The sequence below is a fragment of the Ambystoma mexicanum genome, chromosome 7q, assembly GCF_040938575.1.
Source record: "Ambystoma mexicanum isolate Mex_15411 chromosome 7q, UKY_AmexF1_1, whole genome shotgun sequence".
NCBI lineage: Eukaryota > Metazoa > Chordata > Amphibia > Caudata > Ambystomatidae > Ambystoma > Ambystoma mexicanum.
Genome location: NC_090941.1, coordinates 174,059,301 through 174,082,316, shown reverse-complemented (window position 1 = coordinate 174,082,316; position 23,016 = coordinate 174,059,301). Strand labels below are relative to the sequence as shown.

At 45.7% G+C, this 23,016-nt stretch overlaps 1 protein-coding gene across 9 annotated transcripts in view; it reads left to right on the top strand.

The window, feature by feature from the left end:
- FARP1 (FERM, ARH/RhoGEF and pleckstrin domain protein 1) overlaps positions 1-23,016 on the top strand; it is a 1,178,254-nt gene that overhangs the window by 761,513 nt on the left and 393,725 nt on the right. For all 9 annotated transcript variants that reach the window (XM_069640745.1, XM_069640749.1, XM_069640747.1 and 6 more), the window contains exons 11-12: positions 15,221-15,289; positions 16,058-16,133. In XM_069640745.1, the coding sequence (XP_069496846.1) occupies positions 15,221-15,289; positions 16,058-16,133 (145 nt within the window). The remainder of the gene's footprint in view (positions 1-15,220; positions 15,290-16,057; positions 16,134-23,016) is intronic.

Here is a 23,016-nt window from a genome sequence, read left to right as displayed (position 1 = left end):
TCACTGATGAGGATTAGTGCAGTCCAGCTGCGACTATGCTTCTCCTTATGATTGGTAAGTCTTTCTTGAGCTCTTGTGATGCTGTTCGTTCTGTTTAATGTCTTTATATGTTGCTCCTATTCATGCCCGCAAAAATGTCTCTTCTTTTTTCTTCCCTTAGATGGAAAAATTCGGCCTCAATGCAGCTGTGAGACGCGGCCGGATGGAAGATGGATGCTACCGCAATGTTTGACAGCAGGTAAGTGATGGTTTAAGGAAAGCGTGAAGTATGGCAAAGTGCAGCCTTAAAATGACTGTTTTTCCGATGTCTAACCTTGTCCTCTGTTTTTTCCTTGCAGGTGCTGCTGTCGACGATGGAGCGTGTCGTGCTGCGGTGCCAATATTAAGATTTCGGTGTTCCTGAAACTGTAAAGATGAATACGTGGTTCGCCGAAGAGATGTACAGGTAAGAACAGCTTCCCCCAGTTGTTAAGTATGCTGGCAGGAAGCAAGATGTCCAGGAAGCAGGATCTTCAAAGGTAAGTCTGACCTCAGGTGATGGTGAGCGTTACGCTGCTTGCAAGTGCAGCATAACGCGAAGCGTCGGTCTTGAGGATCGGGGCAGTTTATATAGCTGAGATCATGGGCATGTCCATTAGGGCCGGCTTACCAGCCACACCCTGCCACTCCTAGAGAGTGAGCATGTGCGAAGGCAATCCATTAGCAGTTACACCCAAGAATACTCTTGGGGCTGCTTAATGGATGGAATGTTCAAGGTTAATGCATCTGAAGTGCTATGTCCATAATAAAAGCTTTTTGGTGTTAAATCAATGAACTTGGTTACTTTTTTTCGTGAGCCTGGTGCCAAAGGTGCCAGGACAGTGTCCACCCAGGTCTCCTGTGCATGCAACCCCTGCATGCCTGTGCCCCTGACTTCATGACCATGACAGCAGGCTTGAAATCTGCTCATGGATCCGACCGGAAACATCCTTGCACCTGCAGCTCCTGAGTATTTACTGGCTCCAACAGTGGGAAAACCTACCTCCAGCCACTCCCAATCGACCTGCCAAGTCCTTTTCAAAATCGGAGGAAAGGTGTTGAGTAGTCTCAATACTTACCAGTGCCCTTATCTCCCCATTATAAAAGTTTGCGAAGAACTTTAATTTATTGTTTCTTAAACTTTTATTTAAAAGCTGCTCTAAAAGATAAAGTATTTTACTGGCCTGTAAACTTCTTTTGGAACTCCTATCACCACCACAAGAACTCCTCTTGTCTTTGTACCCTCTCCTAAAGGAACTTTGAACTTTTAGGTACAAGTCCCCATTGAACTTAAAGATTGGACTCATATAGTTGGGGCTTGTGGACTGGTTTTCTCCCTGCTTAACTACTTACCATCCCTTACAGGTGTTTAGGTGAATTGTATGCCTTTCTAACCAAAAGTGACTGTATATATGTTTTATACTTGGTGTTGTGTGATTACCTGCTTGATTTAATTTTCCTAGTGTTTTTGTGGGCATATAATATAGTATTTGTATACATATTGAAGTAGAATCATTGTGTATTTCCCTGTTTGGATTTATTGTGGACCCATGACACCACTCGCCTCTCCTGAGAATTAACCTTGACCACTCACCACGCTTATCTTGATTGGATTTCACTAAACTTCCAGAGTTCCCCTGTTCACTATAACTAGGGTGGCCTTCTGAAATCTGTCCACCATGCCAGGAATCCATTCGGACAGATGAGGCTTTACGAGACCCTTCATCCATCAGACTATTTCAACTCCAGGGAGAGACTGATGGATATGGACCCTTTTAGAGAGTGACTGCCATTTGGGCCAATGGAGCAGAATACCTTTAGAGGATCATGGCACTGCAGGCCTGTCTAGGGGAATACCCACAGTACAGCAGCCGCTTCCAAGCGTCTCATCAGTCAGTTTCTCTTGACAATGCAGGTGCTCATATCTCTCCAGACCTTGGTGTCAGAACTCGATAGGAGAATACCACCTCCTGGAGAAGCCAACCCCCTACCACATGCCCCCAGCACTGTGTTCTAGCCTTCCATGGTAATACGGTCTGGAGCCACCACGACTGCCCCCTGCAGAAGCTCCAAAGCCTGGGAAAGGCTGAGCTGTGTCCCCTTGGCACACATGGGGACAGGACAAGGGAGAGGGGCTGGTGAAAGGAACAGTCCACACATTTAGGGTGGGAGAGCAAGCTACTGCATACACGCTCGGACGGTGAACCTCAGGATCCGGAGTGCGTAGACCCTTCATCAGACTTTTCACAATGGGGCGATGACTGGGAAGAGGATGCATCCTCTAAAGAGGAGTCTCCTGAAGCCCCACTGAGAGATTCACCTGCGAAATAGGAACTTTCCGTGCCATGATCACTAGAGCATGTTCTGTGTTTGGACTCAATCCTACCGATGACCAGAAGGAAGGTCTCCATTTAATCATATGCACTCGAGGTAAAAAATCCATGATGTGCATCCCAATTCTGGAGCATGTCTAGGAGGAAGAACTTTTAGTTATGTATGCTTCCATCTCAGAACCTTCCCTCAAGGGCCATCTGGGGAAGAATGTAAAGCACTAGAAAATGTCCCTTGTCCAAGGGGTTCATCTCACAGCTTCATATGTGGTCTCAGTGGCGGCCAAGCGTTATCCAGCCAATCAATGCAGTAAGTTTCCTGTATCCCCAAGTGTTTTGCTTTTGCTTGGCCATGTGGAGGGACCTCTGACCTACGTCCCCCTAGACCCTAACAAAACGAGTTATTGGACTCGGGCAAGAACTCGCACTTAGATCAATAGTTATAAAGAGGAAAAAGTGGCTTGTTATAGGCCCTTTATTCACACCTTATACAAACACACAATATACACATAATTATATAAGAACAAAGAAAAGGGGCATTACTGTTAGAATAGTTGCAGAAGACCCCTTCATATCGGCCATCACAACACTGCTTAGTCCCAGAGCAGTTGGGCAGAGAGATCATTTGTGCTAACGGGCGTCTGGCGCAGAGCGTCCTCCCTCTCAGCAAGACTGCATCACCCGGGGGTCCAGTTCTATCTGTGTTTCCTAAGAGGAATACCTCTTCTCGTTACGTTGGGAGTCCCCACCCCTCTAGGTTACCAGACTGCCCTCGCCCGAAGAGCAGACAATAAGCATGAGCAGCCAAGAGTGGAAAATTCCAGTTAGAAGTGGAAAAACCTTGCTTCTCTTCCTTGCCCTCTTTCCCAGTACCCCTCATCACTGCACCTGCAGAATGCTCCGACTCCCTTTCTGGACGGTCCTTCAGCGGACAATAGGAGGCACTACAAATCTTTAAACGGGAGGATGCATCCAACCACACCATCAATATTGCAGTGGATGTTGCAGAAATGGGATGTAAACAAACTACTAAGTGCTGTGTTGCACAGACAAGGATGGCTCTGATGCATGGATTTCCTCCATAATGTCCAAGGGATGGTGCAAGATGTGCCTTTGAGGGTGACAAATTGTTCATAAGGCTATAAAGACACAGATACAATCGGGTCCTTGGGTTCTCTGCAACAATTAAATACTTGTGTTCACTGCTTTTGAGATTTAACCGACAGGTCTACCTCTACAGGAAAGGAAACCCAGTACTACCACCACCACCACCAACCACACACCACCTGGGGCTACCACATGGTCTATAGGGGACCCTAATGGAGGGGGGTTCCCAAACATTCACATGGCACAAGGGGATAGTCCATTCCAATAGCCTAACTACAAAACAGCAAGCCAGACTCTTGATGCATGCCTTCTCCTAGGAAACGCCCAATTTGATAAAAGAAAAATCTTTGTCTAGACCCTTTGGACCAAATTCGGCCACTACCCAAAAAACAAAGCCCAAAATACTGCGCGTGAGGAGCGGGGGTTATGGGGGTGACCCCCGCTTCCTTGACGGTGGGAGACCCCAATAAGATTTAAAGAAAAAAAAGAAAAAGGGCCTAAACCCCTGCAGTTTCGGTTCCGTCCTTCTAATGTGGGTCGGATCTGACGCCGCAGGGGTAGAGTAGAAGTTGCGGCCAGCGAAAAGATAAGTAAGGGGGATTGGAGATTTGGTTTACTGCTAAATTTGGGTTGTTTTACCAAGTAGAAAGTGAATTGCAGTGAGAAACTATGGTCAATTCCGCCACGATTTTTTATACTTCGGTAAAACAACCCAAATTCTTCCTCCTACAACCCACACCTCCATATTATGAAGAATAGTGCAATTCTCTAAAGTCAGTTGGCGCAGATAACATCAGACAAATGTTTGTTATTCATCATAAAACAGGGCCATACCCTAGAACTAAAAAAAAAAACACCCATTCGCCTGTGTCAGCAACTTCATAATGGCATTGAGCGCTCCAATTGGAAGTGTGCCTCCTTCTGGGAAAGAGGTCAATCGAAATAATGCCACCACCAAAAATATTCTATGGGTGTACTCAAGACACTTCCTGGTTGGGAAAATGGATAGCAGATGGAGGCCCATCTTAGATTAAAGAAGGTGAAAACAGGTCATCAAAAAACCAGAAGTTCAAGAACCCTCCAGAGCATCATTGCTCTTCTGCAAAACGTATCTATCTTTGCATCTGCAAAATATGTATTGTCATGTCACAAGGACCACAGAAGATATTTTGGATTCTGAGTCAACATGGCACATTACCAGTTTACGGTCCTGCCCTTTGGCACCCAGAATATTCATCAAGTGACTTGCACCAGTGGCGGTTCACCTCAGGAAAAAGGAAATTACGTCTACTCCTATGTGGCTAATTAGCTAGTGCGGGGGATTACGGTGGAAAATACCACAATCTTCTTGAGGGAGACTAATAACGCTTTCATTTGCTGGTATTCTTGATAAACTTTGACTACTTGGAGCTAGTCCCTTTTTATTAAGTCTGGTGTTCCCAGGATCTCATTTTTTCACATAGCTATCCATGGCAAAGGCCTCTCAGAAAATAATACAGTATGTTCGCCACTCGGTTCGCAAGTACCAAACAAAACTGACTGTGTCCATCAGGACCTACATGTCTCACCTGGGTATTGTGGTCATACATCCCACTCTTTCCGAACTTCAGACTTATGATGCAACCTTTACAGAGATGCCACCGCAGCAGATGGGAACAGCTTCTGGGAAACTGAGGATAAATAACTGCTACGAGAAGACTTCCTCAATCTTCTCAAATGATGAAGTCAATGTTGCAACTTGATGAAGGGAGCTCCTCTATGTGAGCCTCAATGGCATGCAACAGTTGTCATGGATTCCTCTCTGCAGGGATGAGGTAGACACCTACAAGATCTGACTGCAAAGGGTCGCTGATCACTGGATACAAGGTGAACAGCAACTTCACTTCAGTGTGCTGGAGCGGAGGGCTGTCAGGTGGAAGCTCCACTCATTCCTTCAAATCCTGAAAGAAAAAGCAGTCTTAATCTTAATGGACAATACATCTGCAAGCAGAGGGGATTGGGGGGGGGGGCAAGTCCCTCGTTAACTCACAGGACAAGAACTTTGGCATTGTGGCATCTGCTATGATACAATTAGCAAACTTTCCATTCCCAGGGCATGCCAAACTCTACTGCCAGGGCATCTGAGGCGTGTTACAAGTGGGGGATAAAATTGACTCTCACAATCCAAAAGTGGAGGATGCCACAAATAAATGGACCTGTTCACAACACAGTAACAAATGCTTTCAAAGCAGATATTGTGACGAATACAGGGAATTGCCCAAGCAGGAGCCACTCCTTTCATACCAGGGAGCTGAGCCCACTAAACCCAACATCCCCTATGGGAAAGGGCAATTGGATCTCACTGGGGGTGCGCCCTCATTAGAGGACAGGTCATCCCGTGATAGCTGTTCATTATCATTCCTTATACCAAGATCAGACCTTTGTGGGCTACATGGAAACGGAATGGTGCACTGAATCAATTCCATACACAAGTGATTTACTGGCCTTCTAAACCCTTTCAGACACCATCTGTTTCTGAAGGCAAAGTGCAGACAAAAACGTCTGATCGACGAGAAGGAGGGGGGGCGTTGTCCTCCTCCTGGGAGGCATGTCCTGAGGAAACAGACCAATGCCTGGCGTTTAAGGGAGTGGAGAGCCCTGCGCAATGCAAAGACGCCAACAGAGGAAGAAGCTGTGGTCTCTCAGATGGTCTCAACCAGAAAGACTGACGGAGGGCCGGAGCAGGAGAACCACCATACACAAAGGGGACTGAGCGAGAAAGGTCCTGATGCTGACTGCGGCCCACAGGAGAGAAACTATGTTGTAGCTAACAACGTAGACTCCAACGCTCCCCATCTGCCAGAGGAGGACCACCATGGCAAACAAGGTACACAGTGGCTCTGGGAGATGTTCATAAAAGGCCAGCCTTAGTCCAAACCTGGCTACCAGAAACCATACCCCAAGACCGGACAAGAAAGAGAATATCCAAAGGCGGGGAGGGATATGCTCCTAGCCCAAGGCAGACTACTAGAAACCACATCTCAAAACAGGGTGAGAAAGGGTATACCCCAAAGTGGGATAATAGACGCTATAGCCCAACACGGATTACCAGAAACTAGACCCTAAGAGGGGATACCTGACCACACAGAAGGGCCGAGTATGACGACACCCCAGGGCACAGAAACAGAAAGCGAAACCCAGAGCAAGGTACGAGAAACCAAACTTCAAGAGTGAGCAACCCAGTCTCAAGACACGATTCAAGAGGTCAAAGGCCACGCTGGCCATAGAAACCCAACAACCCCGAGAAGGGTAACCCACACTGGAAAGAGTTGAACAGGACTTCTGGCTGGGGATCCCAGGCAAATTACTTGCCACCTCGTAGTAGTTTGGACAACATCCAAGGCTGGTTAGTCTACCAGAGACTGACACAAATTTCCTTATCAACTTTAACACAGAAGAGGCTAATCAGAGACTGATATGATGATGCAACCCCAAGCGGGAGAGAAGGAAACAAGAGACTTGTATTAGTGACTGGAACGCTGAAAAGGGGCAACAGGCCACATTACCTATGACCAGGAAAGATAACGAGGGGGCCGAAGTCGGTCACCATTCCTTGGCTGGGGAAGGAACTGTCTTGTGTTTGTCAAAGTTTGCTTATGTTCAAAGTGGTAAGGACAAAATCAACATGAGAGTAGGTTTTCTAGACGACGGACATAGCGTGCACTGCAGGACATCCTGACAAGCACCCCTTTAGACTTTTTCTTTCTTTCTAGGGTAGGACATCAGGGACAGAGCAGGTTTTGAAACCTTGAAACAATAAATAATTCTCACAAATATGACAGAGTATTCGTTTCCCGATTCTGACCTACCGCAGCATCCCCAGCAAAGTTAAGAACGGGAAGTGTTCTCCATTCCCTGGTCCGGGATGTTCGCTTATGCCTTCCCGCTGATTAGCAGAGTGGTTGACCAGCAGGGTACTTTCCTTGTGCTGTCTCCTCCTCATACGGCCGGTCTTGGCTAGGCAACCATGGGACTCTGATCTCCTACACCTATGGCAGTGCAAACCAATTAGCCTCATTCTGACAGAGAATCTCTTCTACAAAGCAGGCGGCGGCGTCTACCATCAAGACCCCAAATCACTCAACCTGAAGTCATGTCTTCTGAGTTCTCAGGATTCAGCCATTTAAACATCCCTGAGGACTGCAGTTTAATTCGTCATTCAACGAGAGCCAACGCTACAACTAAAACATACAGATTGAAGTGGAAGTGCTTCTGCATCTTTTGTAGCGAGACAACCCTGTGTCCTTATCTTGGCAACCACACCAGGTCCAGCCATACTTGCTATCTCTGGCTAAAGGAGGTTTGTCACATGAGTCAATTAATGTGCATTTATCAGCCATATCATGCTATACGTGCGAGCCTGGGGAAGCGCCTCTTTTCTCGTAGAGGTAACCAACAAATTATGAGGCCTTCTCTGAACATTACTGTCAGTGCAGAGAGTTGCCCAACATGGAGTCTAAATACGGTCCTAGCAAAACTCATGGAAACTTGTTTCAAGACCATGCACAGTGCAGATATTGGACAGGTCTCCTGGAAGGTGGCTTTTTTAGTTGCCACTGCTTTGGCAAAGAGTGTAGAGGAGGTCCAAGTGTTGCCCTTTAACAACCCCCATGGTAAAGTCCCTTAAAGAGAGATTTCCGACTAACCAACCCAAGGTTCATACAGAATTCCATATCAACACTTGCATTGTTTTGACAGCATGTCTAGGGCTGAAATTGCACTTCACTCTTGATGTCCAGCTTGCCTTAATATATCCCGTCAAAAGGACTTCTCAAGTCTCTGTGGTATTTTTGTCCCACCAGCAAAGGAGGGGTCCCCATCTCCAAGAATGGTATTGCACGATGGATCTTGGCTAGAAACCTTTTGACACAGGACCAACTATCTTTTTTTGAACAAGAGTCTGTGCATACTCTAGAAGAGCAGTTGCTATGACCGCTGTTACATGGAAGGAAGTACCTCTAAAATACACCACAAAGAGGCTATCTAGGCGATGCCACATAGCATTACTGCTTGTACATATAGTCTAGAAGTGAACAATTGTGTGCGAGGATCATTGCTGCAACATCTCGGGCAATAATGTAAGCCTCTTTACCATCTTTCTATGGGCATTGTGCATGTGTATACACCTACTGCTTTGTAATCTTTTCAAAGAATGAGAATCTATGAAAGATCCCTGCGAGAGGGAGAGTATCTAACTCCAGGGTTTGAGCATTGTTTAGTTTAGTTTCTTTATACCGCACGCTGAACCCCGAGGTAAGTGGGCGCCGGAGACTTTGAGCATGTTACAACAGAATATAGACATACAAGATAGTAACAGTAAGTGCAGTTGATCGGGTTACATGGTGGTCGAGAGGCAGACATAGGATAATAGTACAGTGATTAGTGCGTCAGATAATGGTGGAATTCTTGGTGGCGAGCCAGGACTTAGTTTTTGCTCTGAAGGTCCAAAAGGTTGGTTCTGCTGTAAGGTTCAGCTGTATAGCGTTCCATTGTTTGGTGGCTAGGACTGGGAAGCTGGAGCCGCCTGCTTTTTTTAGGGAGAATTTGGGGATGGATAGGCAGTGAGAGTACAACGTTTTGGTTGAAGTGTGTTTGTTGAACTTGTCTGCCAAGTATTTGGGGGCGTCATTAGGGAGGCATTTGTGGACGATGATGAGAGATCTAAGGGTGATTCTGTCTCGTACATGCAGCCAATGGGCATTGTGTCTGAAGCTGGGGATGTGTGAGTGCCGCGGGATATTCGGCGCCGCCCTGAGGGCATTATTCTGCAACACCTGCAGTTTGTTAAAATTGCGTTCTGAGGTGCCAAGAAAGTGTTGCAGTAGTCAATTTTTGAGAGCACTAGCGCTCTGGCTAGTGTAATGCAGCTGGAAGGCGAGAGGAAGGCTTTGCAGGCATTGATGAGCTTATTTGTATAAGATGTGGAGGAGGCTGTGGCGTTCACCTGATTTTTGAGCAAGTGTGGAATCCAGATAAACCCCTAGAGTTTTAATTTCTTTGGCCGCAGTGATTAGGTTACCGTTATTAGGGAGAATTCTCTGTTTAGGCTGAATTTCCTAACCTAGTGAGTCCCCCAGCACCTTTGCTGGATTTTTGGGGTTTATTTTTTTCTCCTGCCAAGAGTGAGACTCTTTTACCCTCACTCTTGGGCATGATTTGAGTGTGTTTCTTTGACTCTAGATGTGTTTAATGGGCTATGGGGTCTTTTACTCCATAGGGCTTCATGTGTTTTTGGGGTGTGTTATACAGCACCCTCAGTGCAGTAACACAGGGGTGTCATAGTGACCCCCCAATATAGACTCCATACCCTGGGACTCACTACTGTCTCCCAGGGCATGTAAAGTCACCATTGACTTTACTAGTCTCAAATTCTGAACAGAACCAGTACAAACCATCATATTGTGGACGTACTGGCTGGGGCAATTCGATTGCCCCGGGGTCTGTTAGTCGAGGGGGCACGTCTCCGTCCCCCCTGATCGAGTTTTGGCTGGTGGCAGTGGATACTACTTTTTATATTCGACCGCGAATATTTTCCTATGGGATTTTCCCATTGTTCGAGGCTACCAACTTTATTTAATTCCTATAGTCTCGAACATACCGCCGGTTTATTTATTTAATATTAATTCTCTGGTTGGTATTTTTTGCCAGAACTCGGTTCTAAAATGGCGTTTGTGTTTGCTTCTGTGACTCCAACCCAAGTTGAGCCCTTTATTCCACTTTTTGGCAGGCTTCTCCACAGAAGCCTCCAAAAGTGGTGCCACTCTGTCTGGGTACCACAGGGGATGTGGGAGGGGGTTTAGGCACCAAGGACTAAGTTACCTTGGTAACTCAAGTCGCACTCTTGTGTGATTGGCCCAAGTGGTGAGACGGCCGGCTCACCACTTAGCATGTTTGATTGACAGCTAGGCTGAGTGAATGTGGGTATGCTGCATAAAAGCAGGGCTTTGGGGACTGGAACTTTAGAAGTCGCCACAGGACCTAAGAATCCGACGAGGGAGAAGCTGAGCCGACCTGCTATGACACCACCGGTGGAGCCCTGCTGAACCGTCTCGCCACTTTTCCCAACGACAGAGGAGATCTCCAGCCCGGAGTGTCTTCTTCCTTCGACTGGTGGGGATAACCAGTCTGCTTCCTTTTTCGCTTCCTTGAGCATCTCGTGGCCGTCTTGCCCGTGCCAAGCACCCCGGCAACCGGGATACCACGTTTTACCACTACCGCGAATCAAAGGGTACGGAAAGTTCCGCGGCTGGTTTCTTCCCTGGCAGTGCAACGACCTTCAGCTTTCCTCCACGTCGAGATCTTCTCTTCCTCTGGACGACGCCGTGACTTGCACCCGCTGCCAGGAACAACTGCCCCCACTGGAGGATCCTTTCCACATAAGGTACTGTGTTCCGTCTGGCTTCCCTTGCAACCGACTGTACAGGGTAGATTTAGCCCCCGGCTTTCGAACCTGGGTTAGCCTTGGACACCCTGGCTAAACTTTTCTGAGCCTAACTAAAACCTTTCTGAACTCGCTGCAAGACTTTTTAAGCCTGTTGTCATTGTGTGATCTTGGGTGCATTTGTGCTCTGCTCTCCAAGAGTGGGCCCGGCCTATGGACTTTGGTTCACAAGTAACTTTTGACTTTCCTGCCTTGCTTAAGAGTTCCTAAGTATTAGTGTGGTGTATTTTCCTACATTCTGCCTTTTTCCCTCCCTTTTTCGTTAACTTATTGGAGTACCATCTATAGTTAAGCGCTCACCTGTGTCTGGAAATAAGTGGTGTTAACTAAGTCTTGTCTGATAAGGAATAAGGGATGTATATATAATAATAGTATCTGTGTTGAGTGATTTACAATAATAGTGCTGGAGTGTTTCAAGCTGTCCAGTCATTTGGTCGACTACAAACTGGTCGACTGCAATTTGGTCGACGTCATTTGGTCGAAAACCAAATGGTCGAATTTTTTTTTTTAATATATATATGTGTTTTGTGGGTTTTCGTGTAGAAAAAAAAAGAAAGAAAAAAAAGGGGGTGGCCCCCCCCCAAAAACAAACCCCCCCCCCCAAAAACAAAAAAGGGGTAAAAATAAAAAAAAAATAAAAAATTCGACCATTTGGTTTTCGACTAAATTGATTCGACCAGTTGTCCAGTCGACCAATTGTTTTCGACCAAATGACTGGCAACCGTGTTTCAATCAGTGTGTTTTTAAATAAATAATTATATACCTTGATACTAAAGCTCTGGTCAGTGTTTGCTTGTGCTATTGTGTCTGAGTGCCTATTGTGTATACTTTGCATACTGCCTAACTCTTCTTGAGGGAAGTCTGACTGCTCAGCCACAGCTACCAGGTAAATCTGGGTGGTACAGTCTGCTACCAAGTGGGTTTACTGCTAACACCTGTAGTCCTAAATCTTTTGCAGTGTTCCCAAAGGGAACTGCACAGGTTTCTGCCTAACAACAGTCTATGTTGATAGAAGCATAACGAGGGTCCGGTTTGTTTAGCCATGGTTGGGAGCCAATGAGAAGGAGCTCAGTTTTCTCGTTGAGGAAAAAGCTGTGTTCTGTCATCCAGGCTTGGATCTCCAGTTAGAGGTTGTTGATCCGTATGGAGTCCTCTTCATAGCAACCTGATGGGGTGATGAGAACCTGGGTATTATCAGCATAATCTGTGATTGTGACACCCAGGTTATCAAAGCGGTTGAACAATAGCTTTGTGAAGATATTGTATAAGGTCGGCGAGACACACACACCTTGTGGGACACCACAGAGGATGGGGATGGTGTGGGCTGAAGCCCCCGGTTAGAAGACCCGGGTGGTTCGGTCAGCTAGGAAGGATTGGACCTAGACGGTCGCCTGGCTGGAAAAAACAGCTGAGGCCGTCAGATGTTCCATGAGGATCTGATGGTCAACCAGGTCAAATGCTGCCGAGAGGTCAAGCAGCAGGAGAATGGCTAGATTGCCCTTATCCTTTGCCTCGTCCATCTGGATTTTTAGTCCAGAAGGGCTGTCTGTTCCGTGCCTTGGTCTGAAGCCAGATTGTCTAAGGCCCAGAAGGTTGTTCTCTTCCAGGTGCTTCTAGATTTGCAGGTAGGCCACTCTGTCTAAAATCTTTAGGATGTAAGGGACGGTGGTAATTGGCCTGTAATTGGTTGGGCTGTTGGGGTCTAGGTTAAGTTTTTTTAGAAGGAGCATGACCCAAGCCTCCTTGAGGCTGCTAGGGAATGAGCTTGTTTTGAAGGAGGCGTTGATTAGGGCTGTTATAAAGGGGGCCAGATCGCTGGCACCTTCCTGGATAATAGGAGCTGGGCAGGAGTCCCCTTGGCATCTGGAGGGCTTGAGGCCTTTGATGATGCTTTCCACTTCTTTCGTTGATACCAGGGTGAAAGAGAAGGGGGGGCATGTTGGAGTTTGAGGTAGGTGGTGGTGGAGAGTTTGCCTTTTTGGACAGGCTGAGCTTTTTCTGTTCACTTCTGGATTGTAACATGCCAATTTTGTCTGCCAAGGCTTTTTGGATTCTCTCACACCAGTCTGCATCTTTCGCGCAGGTTTCTGAGGGTGAGGAGGGGGACTCGAGGTCGCTGATGATGAAGAGCTCTTTTGTTCTAGATTTGGCCTGCTCAATTCTGTTGTCATAGGTCTCTTTTTTGGCCCTGAGGATAGACGTTTTGTAGGTGATGGCTGCTACCGTGAATAGTGTTTTGTTGGCCTGGTTGGGCGTTTTTCTCCAGGTGGCTTCTGCCACTCGTTTGGCATTCCGAAGGATTTTAAGCTCAGGGGTGAACCATTTGTTCAAGTGGGATACTGGTTTTGCTTTAGTGAGTTTGATGGGAGCGATGATATCTACTGCTGATTCAAGTGTTTTATTATAGAGGTCAGCAAGTTTATCCACATCTAGGTTAGAGTAGTTTGCGGCTGCAAGGATGTTGTGGCATAGAGAGCTAAGGCTCTGCGAGGTGATGTTGCGATTATTCCTGGTGAGGGTTCGTGGAATGGTAGCTGGAGGGCTGTTCGGTTGCGTCTTCCCTTGGATGGAGAAGGAGATGGTGTGGTGGTCTGGCCATGCGATTGGTTCATTTTTAAGGATGGAGGTGGAGCAGTTGTGATCCGCCAACCAGTCCAAAGTTCTGCCTTTGTGTTGGGGCTGTAATCCTGTGTTTGAACCCTAGTTGGGAGATAGTGCTTTCCAGGGAAAGTGCATTGGCATCATTAGGATCACCAAGGCCCAAGTTGAAATCCCCTAGTAAGATGACTTGAGATACTCTTTTGGTATTAGTGGTCAGGAGGGTGGATATCTCTTCCTCAAATGAGATGAGGCCTGGTGGTCTGTAAACGAGGTGCATAAGGATGATTTGTGTAGCGAAGAGTTGGAACTTAACTGACAGAAGTTCAGCGGACCGGAAGCTGGGTAGAGGGGTCATTCTAAGGCCAAGGGATGTTTTGGCGATAAAGGCTACTCCTGCTCCTTTAACTGAGTCCCTGTCGTCCCTTAGTATTGACTAGCCCTCTGGGATGGCGAGGGATAGAGCTGGGCCTGCTGCCTGATGCAGCCAGGTTTCAGTCATAGCCAGGAAATGCAGGCTGTTAGCGGAAATTAAGTCTGTGATGTCAAGCGCATGGGCGACCAGTTAATGAGCATTGATGAGAGCACCTTTCATCAAAGGGTGTTCAATTATGCCGATGTGTTTTTTTGGGTGTTGTCCAAGATTTGCGAAGGGCTGGCTTGAACTCGGTTAGGATGAGAATGAAGGGGGTGATTTTTGGAGGGAGATCTGGGGGGTGCGAACCAGGCGCAGAGTCTCAGGTTTCTGTCCTTCACTGGGCATGGGTTCCACGGAGTGGGAGGAGCAGCAAATCAGCAAATCCATTCTAATGGGCTGATGGAGCAGTTTGGCAGGTCGTTTTTAGTATCAACATACCCCATAGTTCTGGTGTATGTGAGATGTTGAGGTGGGGGTGATTGAGGTAGTGGAATCGTAGGCAGGAATGTTGTGTAGTTGGGGTGGTATCTTTCATTGTCACATGCAACCGTCCTTCGTCCATAATACGATGATCCACCTATTTTGGACAAATGCCTTCCAACCAGCTAGAATCTGAACTTGACCTTGGGGGACGGGGGTGGGGGGGAGAAGCCAAGGCACTTTACATCACATTAACTGAGGGGGGGGGGGGGGATAGGCAGAAGATGGGCCATAGTAGTGACTGAATTTTGGCTTTTACATTTAGAATAAAGGTAAACTGCAACATAGGATACCCAGCCTTACTGATGTTCCTTTCACTGAGTAGTGCTTTCTCTCGCACAGACATCAGCAAAATCGCAATTGAGTGTAATTGAACTTGCTTTAATAGGTGAAGGTTCTCCTCTGTTACGCATCCTCTGATAGGCAGACTATAGACTGCGGGTTTACCTCAATGTGAGGAGTTTCTCACCCCATTCGAGTAGAAAGTCATACCACAAGTCTCCTTGAGCACCTGCCCTATTGCCTTTGGTTGCACTGGTATGGGCAAATATCTTAACTCCCGTAGCATTGTGGTATTCATCTGCGATCCTCCTTGTTTCTGGCGGACTCTTGTCAAAATATTCTAAGATTAAATAGTTTAAAGTACCTGCAGCGAGCGCACTTTACCGAATTTTACCATGGCATATCCTTGTCCTCTTGGTCAGAACTGGCATATCTTATATTAAATCGATTATATTTTTCTTGTTTTTAAAATGTTTTATATACGTATTTTCTATTTTAACCTTCTAGTGGCCGGACGCAGAAGCAGGTTCTCGATTACGTGAAAGAAGGGGGGCATAAAAAAGTCCAGTTTGAACGGTGAGCAAAATTAAACCTTGGATTAATGCAGAACTGGAGTGTGACAGGCCAGCTAGAACGAGTTTTTTTTGTTACAACAAACACATATATATACACACACACACACACACACCTATTGATGTTCTACCACTACATGATCGAATATTGATTTGCAGTGTCACAGCACGTCTCACTGTTTGCAAAGGATGTTGCCACAGACTGCTTAAAATGCTCCCCACTTTATTCGTTAAAAATATAAGGCTAATTGTTATCCTGTATGCATTAAGCCATCCTAAAAAAGTCGTACTATTGTGACATGAACGTATGCACATGTGTTTGTACTGTGAGCAATACAGCGTGTGCATTTCTCCGAACCTCCCACAAGTCCTTGGGAAAGGCCTGTTTTGTTGTCCCAGCCTTCTGGGCCCCTGGAAGTGTGGGGGAGTGGTGGGAGCAGATTTGGGCTCTGGGACTCTAGTGTTTAATGTGCTAGATGCCCCAATCCTAGATCACCAGAGGAAGTTCAAATGAATGTTTTTTGAAGGCCAGTTCTCACCAGGCATATGTTTTTTGCAGTTACTTTTTTCGTTGGCAATATAAGTGTTGCAGACACTGTAGACAATTACTTCCGTGTACGGTGCACTGGCATTTACTTCTCGTTTCACAAAGTCGAAGCTTGTCTTCTCACAATGAGATCCAGTGTGGTTCCGGCTATGACGCTGGAGTCTTATTTTGTCTTCCAGCGTTCTGCTAGTTAACATCTCAACATTTCTTTTTTTTTCTCCCTAGGAAACACAGCAAAATCTGCTCGATCAGGAGTCTATCCGCACAGCCTTCAGACCAGCCTTCAGAAGTGCCAAAACAAGTCAGTAATTGTGATAAAATGTTATTTTGATGCACTGAGAAAGCGCGCTGATTGCCAGCCTTTGCAGCCTCAAGGCCAGTGGAGCGTGGCTGTTTTGGAGATGAGTTCTGCATCATTGGATGGCTTTAGCAAAGTGTTGATTGGTTGGTATTTGTGATACTGCACCTTGCATGTAAAGCCACCCCAGTGCACACCACTGTTCTCGAACAAGAAGACATATTGTGCTTGCTTATACAATTTAATTGGGAAACTAGCCATGGGTTGAATTTGTTTTTGACTTGACCATTAATATGTGAATGAGGGTGGCTGAGTTCCCAAACTGCTCAAGATTAAATAGAATTGGGCTCTACAGCCATTAAGCTTTGGAGAACTTGTCATGACGCAAGCATTACCTTAATGGGATTTAAAGAGCGGAGGATTCTTGGAAACTTCTTTTTGGGAGCAAGTAGTCTAAAAATGGAAAATGGTTTGTAAAAATAACTGGCATCATTGCTTACTTGTAAAGTGCACGCGTACCACGGTGAGGTAAGATTTTCATGTGTGCGATACATCTTCCTGAGCTGCGTCAACCCCAGAACGGTTTGCTTGTACTTGGTAACTATTTTACCTTAGGTGAAGGGTAATATTTTTCCCCTCTCACCTAGTCTTTTACTCTTTTTATGGGTGACATTTTTAAGTCTCTCCATAGTGTATGGTTGGAGTTGGCTTCCCGTAACTTTTGGGCTTAGGCTGGGTTGGCTCTTTGGGCTCCCCTGTTAATTTCTCTTTCAAGTACTTGGGTGAACTACTGTTCCCAAGTAGTAAAGGGGGATTTTCATTCCCTTTACATTTTATATAAATGCGGCAGCACCGCCCACTTTGCTGGGGTATACAATGTATCTCCTTTCTTACTTACCTATTAACATTTTGTTATAATTGCGAGTTTACATGAATGGCTGTTGGCAGTGGTTTTACCTATATGACTTTTAGTCTTTATTACTCGCAGCACTGTTGTAACGGGGTTCCCCATGCTGTCCAAGCCCAGGGGGGGCACCCTGTGACAGTGAGGGGCCCCCTCAGCAGGGTTTGTGGGGGGGGGCACATTTTGTGTTACGCCAGTGACTTGCAGGCTGTTAATTCTGCCTTGGTAAGGCACAGAAGGGGCCACCATTTTGCTAAAATGGTGTTCTCCTTCTTTTCTTACCATTTCTTGTGTGCGTGCTGTTTCTACGGTCTTCCCCTGCCATTCTCGGTAGGAACGACCTCCGTGGAAGTTTGGTCTTCAGCAGGAATCCTTTGGATTCCACGCCCAGGCTTCAGAGTGTCTGAGAAGGCAGGAAGTGAAGGAGTCCAACTCTGCAGCCCTTTGCCTTTCACCTTGCCTAAAAGGAACCAACTCCTAGTGGAGGGTTGGCTGTCCTGGTTGGACTCCCTTGGCGTGCTGCGACCTTGCCAGGCTGCAACATCCCAATTACCTGGGACCTCGAGCATTTACGTGGTGCACAGTTTCCGAATCTTGATGAAACTTTGGTGGCAACCTTCTGGACCTCCAGAGACTTGATTTGAATCCTTTAAGTCCCCTCACCAGAATGTTGGACCAGATTAGCAACGCAAATCCGACCGCCGATATTCAGTCTTCTCCTGGCTCCTGAAAAGGGCTCCAAAACCACAGAACCACCTCCAGCCATGAAGAAACCCTTGTCTGGAATCTTCCCCGTTGATCCCTTCTGCAAATTCCCTTAGTGTCCTTTCTTCAGTCACAACGACAAGGAATTCAAGGACTGGGATTTCGGCTGCAGATCCTGAAAACGTCCATCTGCAAACTCCTTTTCTGCGCTGAGGTACTGTGTTGACTTGGGTATTACCTTAAGCCTTTTATGATTCCTGTGAAGCTTTTGGAGCGAATTATGTGATTGGGAGTCCTCTCCTGTTCTCCCAGGCCCATTGCTGGAATCCCTCTAGGGTGTCTTCTCTGAAGTCATCGGACCCTAACTAACTTAAGTGAACTACTTGCTTGTTTGGAAGAGACTTTCTCAGGAACTCTGACTTTTCCTGCAACTGAACCCTATCTCGACCTGCCTACAGCTGGCATCTAGACCGCCAGGGCCCCTCTTCTGCCTCTCAGAGAACTCCCGCAATAGACTAGGGAAGGATTTGATAAGAAAAGGATTCTGTCTTAAAGTATAACGAGTGTTACAAAGTTACTTGTTAAAGAGTTGGTTTGGTAACTGTCTCTCTGAAATATGAGCAGTTAAAAAGTTCTTACTATCCTTTGAATGTGTTTTGCCATTCTGAAAAGGATATACAAGGTTCTTACTCACCTGTGAATTGTTTCCCCCACTTCCCAAAAGTAATGCTGTTCGCTTCACCTAATTATTTCTTTCAGAATATAATTGTATACATTTACCAACTGGGCCTTGCTTCCCCTGACCTGCTGTGTATATATAGTCTGTCTAGAATAAGTCTGCCTTGGGTTTTACCTACTTTGAATAGCTGTGTGCCATTCTGAATAAGCGTACTATGGTATGCCTGGTGCAATCCTGAAATAGTGTAGAGAGTTCTTGTTTACCTTAGTCTATGTTCCACTGATCTGAAAAGCAACTGTAATAGTTTATTACACCATTAGGTCTTACTCTCCTAGCATAACTGAATGTTATCCTGAATGTAGTTAGGGTTTTAGTAACCTTGGTCTGCCTTGTCCCATCCTAAATTAAGTTGGTTATTGCTTACCTTTATCTGTATTCAACTAATATTTACTGACCTGGTTTAGCTGAGGGTTAACCTGATTGTAGTTATAGGCATATGCAGTTACATGAATTTGTGTTCCACTATTCAGAAAGGCATCCTGTTAACAGGGTTGGTTTACCAAGTATTTTCTTAATTGAGTGTCACTACATGACTGACAGGCTTTACTACTCTTCAATTACTGACTGTATTAAAAAAGTAAATGTATCCTGGTTTTACTCGCCAAGAGTAGCTGATTGCATTATGAATGCGTTCTAGGTTTACCTAACCTTTACTGCGGTCTGCTATTCTTAACAAGGTAATCCTTTGGATTGTATGCCTTAAGTATTGAGTTGGTTTTTTAAATTGTGTTTATATATAATTTGATGTTACTTATTTACCCAAAATTCATCTTTGCCTACTTGTTTTTAAATAAACCCTTTATTCTTGCAATACATAGTGTTTCAGTGTTTTTTGGACCATATGTATGTTAACATTTCTTTGTACCAAGCTACAACCCCCTCTCCCTCCTAAGATAAGCCTGGCTGCTCTGTCTATGCTACTAAATGTTCTCAAGTGGTACAGCCTTCTTCTAAGAGTGGATTTATGTAATGCCTCAGATGTATGGTTTTATGAAGCCCTTAGTTGGACTTTAGTAAAACTGTCCTACCACCCTTGCTCTTCCCCTGCCACTGTCTGCCCCAGCCTCGCGTAGCACTGCTGTTCAATGTCCCCTTGTTTGGGGTTGGAATTTCTTTTTTCTCTCCATTGAATGAAGCAGTGATTTAAAAAAAAATGGAATAAAGGTCCTTTTTTAATTGAAGAGTAAATGCCATAATGCTGCAGATAAAAGAACACAAGGTGCCACTATGTATTGATTCCATGTGAAACTTCATTAACAGGGCAGTGTTATGACTGGATTCCTATACTCTGATCTGGTGGACAGATGTATTGGAGGCTGACCTAGTTAGTGAACAGGGACAACTCTGGGAGCTGTAACCAAAGCAATCACTGTAGCATGGAGAGTGGCCAAGGCTAAGTCTCGGGGGTGAGGGAGAGTGGTAAAGGGTCCACAATGAGTCCACAACGTAAGTAATTAAAGGATTACAATTAGACAAGTAGTATACGCAAAGCATATTTATTATTGGCCAAGATAACACTATAAAAATGACTAAGTAGGTAATATCACAAACTTATAATAAAATACATATTTACAGTCCCAGTAGCCAGTGCAATAAAACCCCCATACCCCACCCCACAATACTGAACAGAAAGGTGATGATTAGCAATGGCAGTGCACAAGATTACAACCCTAACTTTTTAAGTCCAACCCTAAGTTGACTGGGGCCTTGTGCCCTGAACGTACACAAAGTTCCAAGGAGTTTTGTAAGGCTGAAAAAAGTAATAGTTTTGTGGATGGGAAGTCTGGTAAGTGTCTATTCTAATGGATAACTGTCCCCAGCTTTCAGACTCCTTGCGTAAACAAGCATTAGCAAAGCCAAACTATTGTAAACGTTTTAAGTTAGGAACACTTTTTAAAGGGTTTATAGGAGTTTAGGTAAGTGCCACAGTTACTCAAACCCTGTTCTCCGGTTTCTCTTGGGACTTGGCAGGTCGTTGGAGGTCCCGTATCCTGACTATTTTTCCAGACTTCGGTACCTAAGAGTTGCAGGTTCGAGTGAGTCCCTGGTGGCCACAGATGATGGTGCAATGTGTTCCTGTTGAAGGATACAGCTCACTCGGGTGCAGGCATCCTCTCGGCACACGACTGGATACAGGAAAGCAGTTTCTGGCAATTGTCACTGTTGCACAGGAGTGGACACAGCTGTCTGTCCGGGTCAGCCTAGTATCTCGGGTCCCTTAGAGGCTGGAAATTTGGCAGAGATGACTCTTGTAGGATAAGCTGGCGGTTCCCAAAGTTCACAGGCAAAACACAGAACATCTGCAGCGTGCTAGCCCACACCTCGAGCTTGTCAGCCACAGATTGGCTCAGGGGCACTTCCGAAGGCTTTGGTTCTCCAGACAACGAGATGATGTCTGGAAAGCTTGTTCCCTCCACTCCCAGGGTCGATGCTCCAACGAAGAACTTCAAAAATACTCTTGCCAGACAGGGCTCTTCCAGGATAGCAGCTGACGTTGGTTACCAGGCCTCCTTTGGACAGGACTACTGTCCTTTCACACATCTTCAGAAATGCAGGAGACTTGTTTCCTTGCAGGATTTCTTCCAGGATCTCTGGGGCATGGCTGTAGAACTCCTTATCATCCAAAGTCAGGTGAGTGAAAAGACTCCGCCCTACAATGGCAAAATCTGCCCCACTCGTGCACACCAGCAGTGGTCCAATCAAGGACCACTGTGGGTCTCATGCAAGCATGCTTCTTGACATTCAGGCCCTAGTATGTGGCTTGGGACCAGACACCTCTAGCCTACTTCTTGGGAACACGCACGCACATGGCCCTGCCCTAGCCTGCGAAAACCAGTGCTTTCCCGGGCTGTGCATGACCATGAATGTAATTTCCTGACCTGGCAAGTCAGGAAGAAGGCCACAGATCTCGATGGCCAAAAGAACAAGCAAAAACCTTGTGGCACGGCCATGTTGGGACACTAGCCACAGTTGGTAGCCAAACTAAAAACATAGTCGGGCTAAAGAAAAGTATTGTAAAATAGTCAAAATGCACCTGCCGCCACCAGCTTGTCTTTTAGACACATCTAAAGTAACCAAAAAAATCCCTTTGAGTGTAGTCTAGGGTAATGAAGTAACCTGATTGCACTGCATTGTAAGATTCATTGTGCAATGACAAAAAGTTACCCAAAAGTAGTAACAAAGTCAAAAGACTAAGGGAAACCGTTTCCAAGTACTGAAAGCCTTAAGGCCTAGTCGGTTTCACCATAACAATGAGCAAAAGTGCAATGCAGTGGAGTCCGCTTCACTTGACTGGAAGAGGTTGGGACAGAGTTCAAAAGCAAAGCAAAAAGTTTGGAGGGTCCGTCGAAATGGTGGGAGAGTTGCTAAAAAGAGCGAACATTCCTGCCAGGCACTGGTAGCGTTGGACAGAAAACATGGCACCATGGTGTTTGCGTATTACTACAGAAGTGTTGAAACAGGAGATATGGACATGTATGGCTTCTCCACCTGACCAAAATATGTGATCCTGTGCAAATTACTTTACATCAAGTAAGACTTTGTTATTTAACCATTTACTGCGGGAGTAGTCGGAGCCTACAAATATTTCTTATGGGAACTCGGAATGAACATACTTGACCTTAGCACTTGAGGGGTTAGGCCACGAAAATGTTAAAAAAAGCCACACTCGTAAATGGTTTACTAGTGCACAGGATTGCTCTTACTCTACAATAATATTTGCCATATATTGAGCTTGCACCAACTGTCCATTAGCTCAGTCATGCCAACATCACTTGTGAGCATTTGTTTTTTCCAGGGTGTCTCAGAAAATGGCACTAACTTTGGTGGGTAGGGAAGCCACCCTGGCGCCTGGTCCAGGGGATCCCAAGACTGTATTATGCATAGTATATTTAGGCTGTACTGAATTTACTTTTTCTGGGAATGTATTTTTATGTTTGAAGAAATGTGCCCTATGGAATCACAAGACTTATCTGGTAAACGTGGGAGTACATGGCGCCATCACCACTATATGAAGTAGGATCTACAAAACGTCAAACAAAAAAGGGGCAATTTGTTTCTGCTTACAAGTGTTGGTGGGAGTTCAGCTGGCCTTGTCGGGCAGTTATACCAGGGTCTACTCACATGCTGCAAGATGTGGGCATAGTAAATAAATATGCATAGCCAAGGGTTACGAAGTATGTTCTTTTTCTTTAAAATATGGCAACGTTACATGTGAAACTTTACAAACTTTACTTTCATTGAACGAACAAAAAAGCTAGGTTTAGGATGTTTGCTTTTTTCCTCTTTAAATGTTCCTAATGGCAGGGTTTTGCTCATGTGCGGGGAAAAGTACAGCTAATCTGAATTGCCCAGTTTTCCGTTTCTGAGCACATTTGTTATCTGTGAAGGCTGGCTGGTGTAATGTTATCTAAACGTCACGGATGTAGTCATATGTCCCGTCCCCTTTCCTCCATACTTATGGGTGTCAGTCTTGGTGCTTTTTGTGTTGCACACTTCTTTTTTCCCTGTAATTATACACTTTACCTAGCAACACCCGT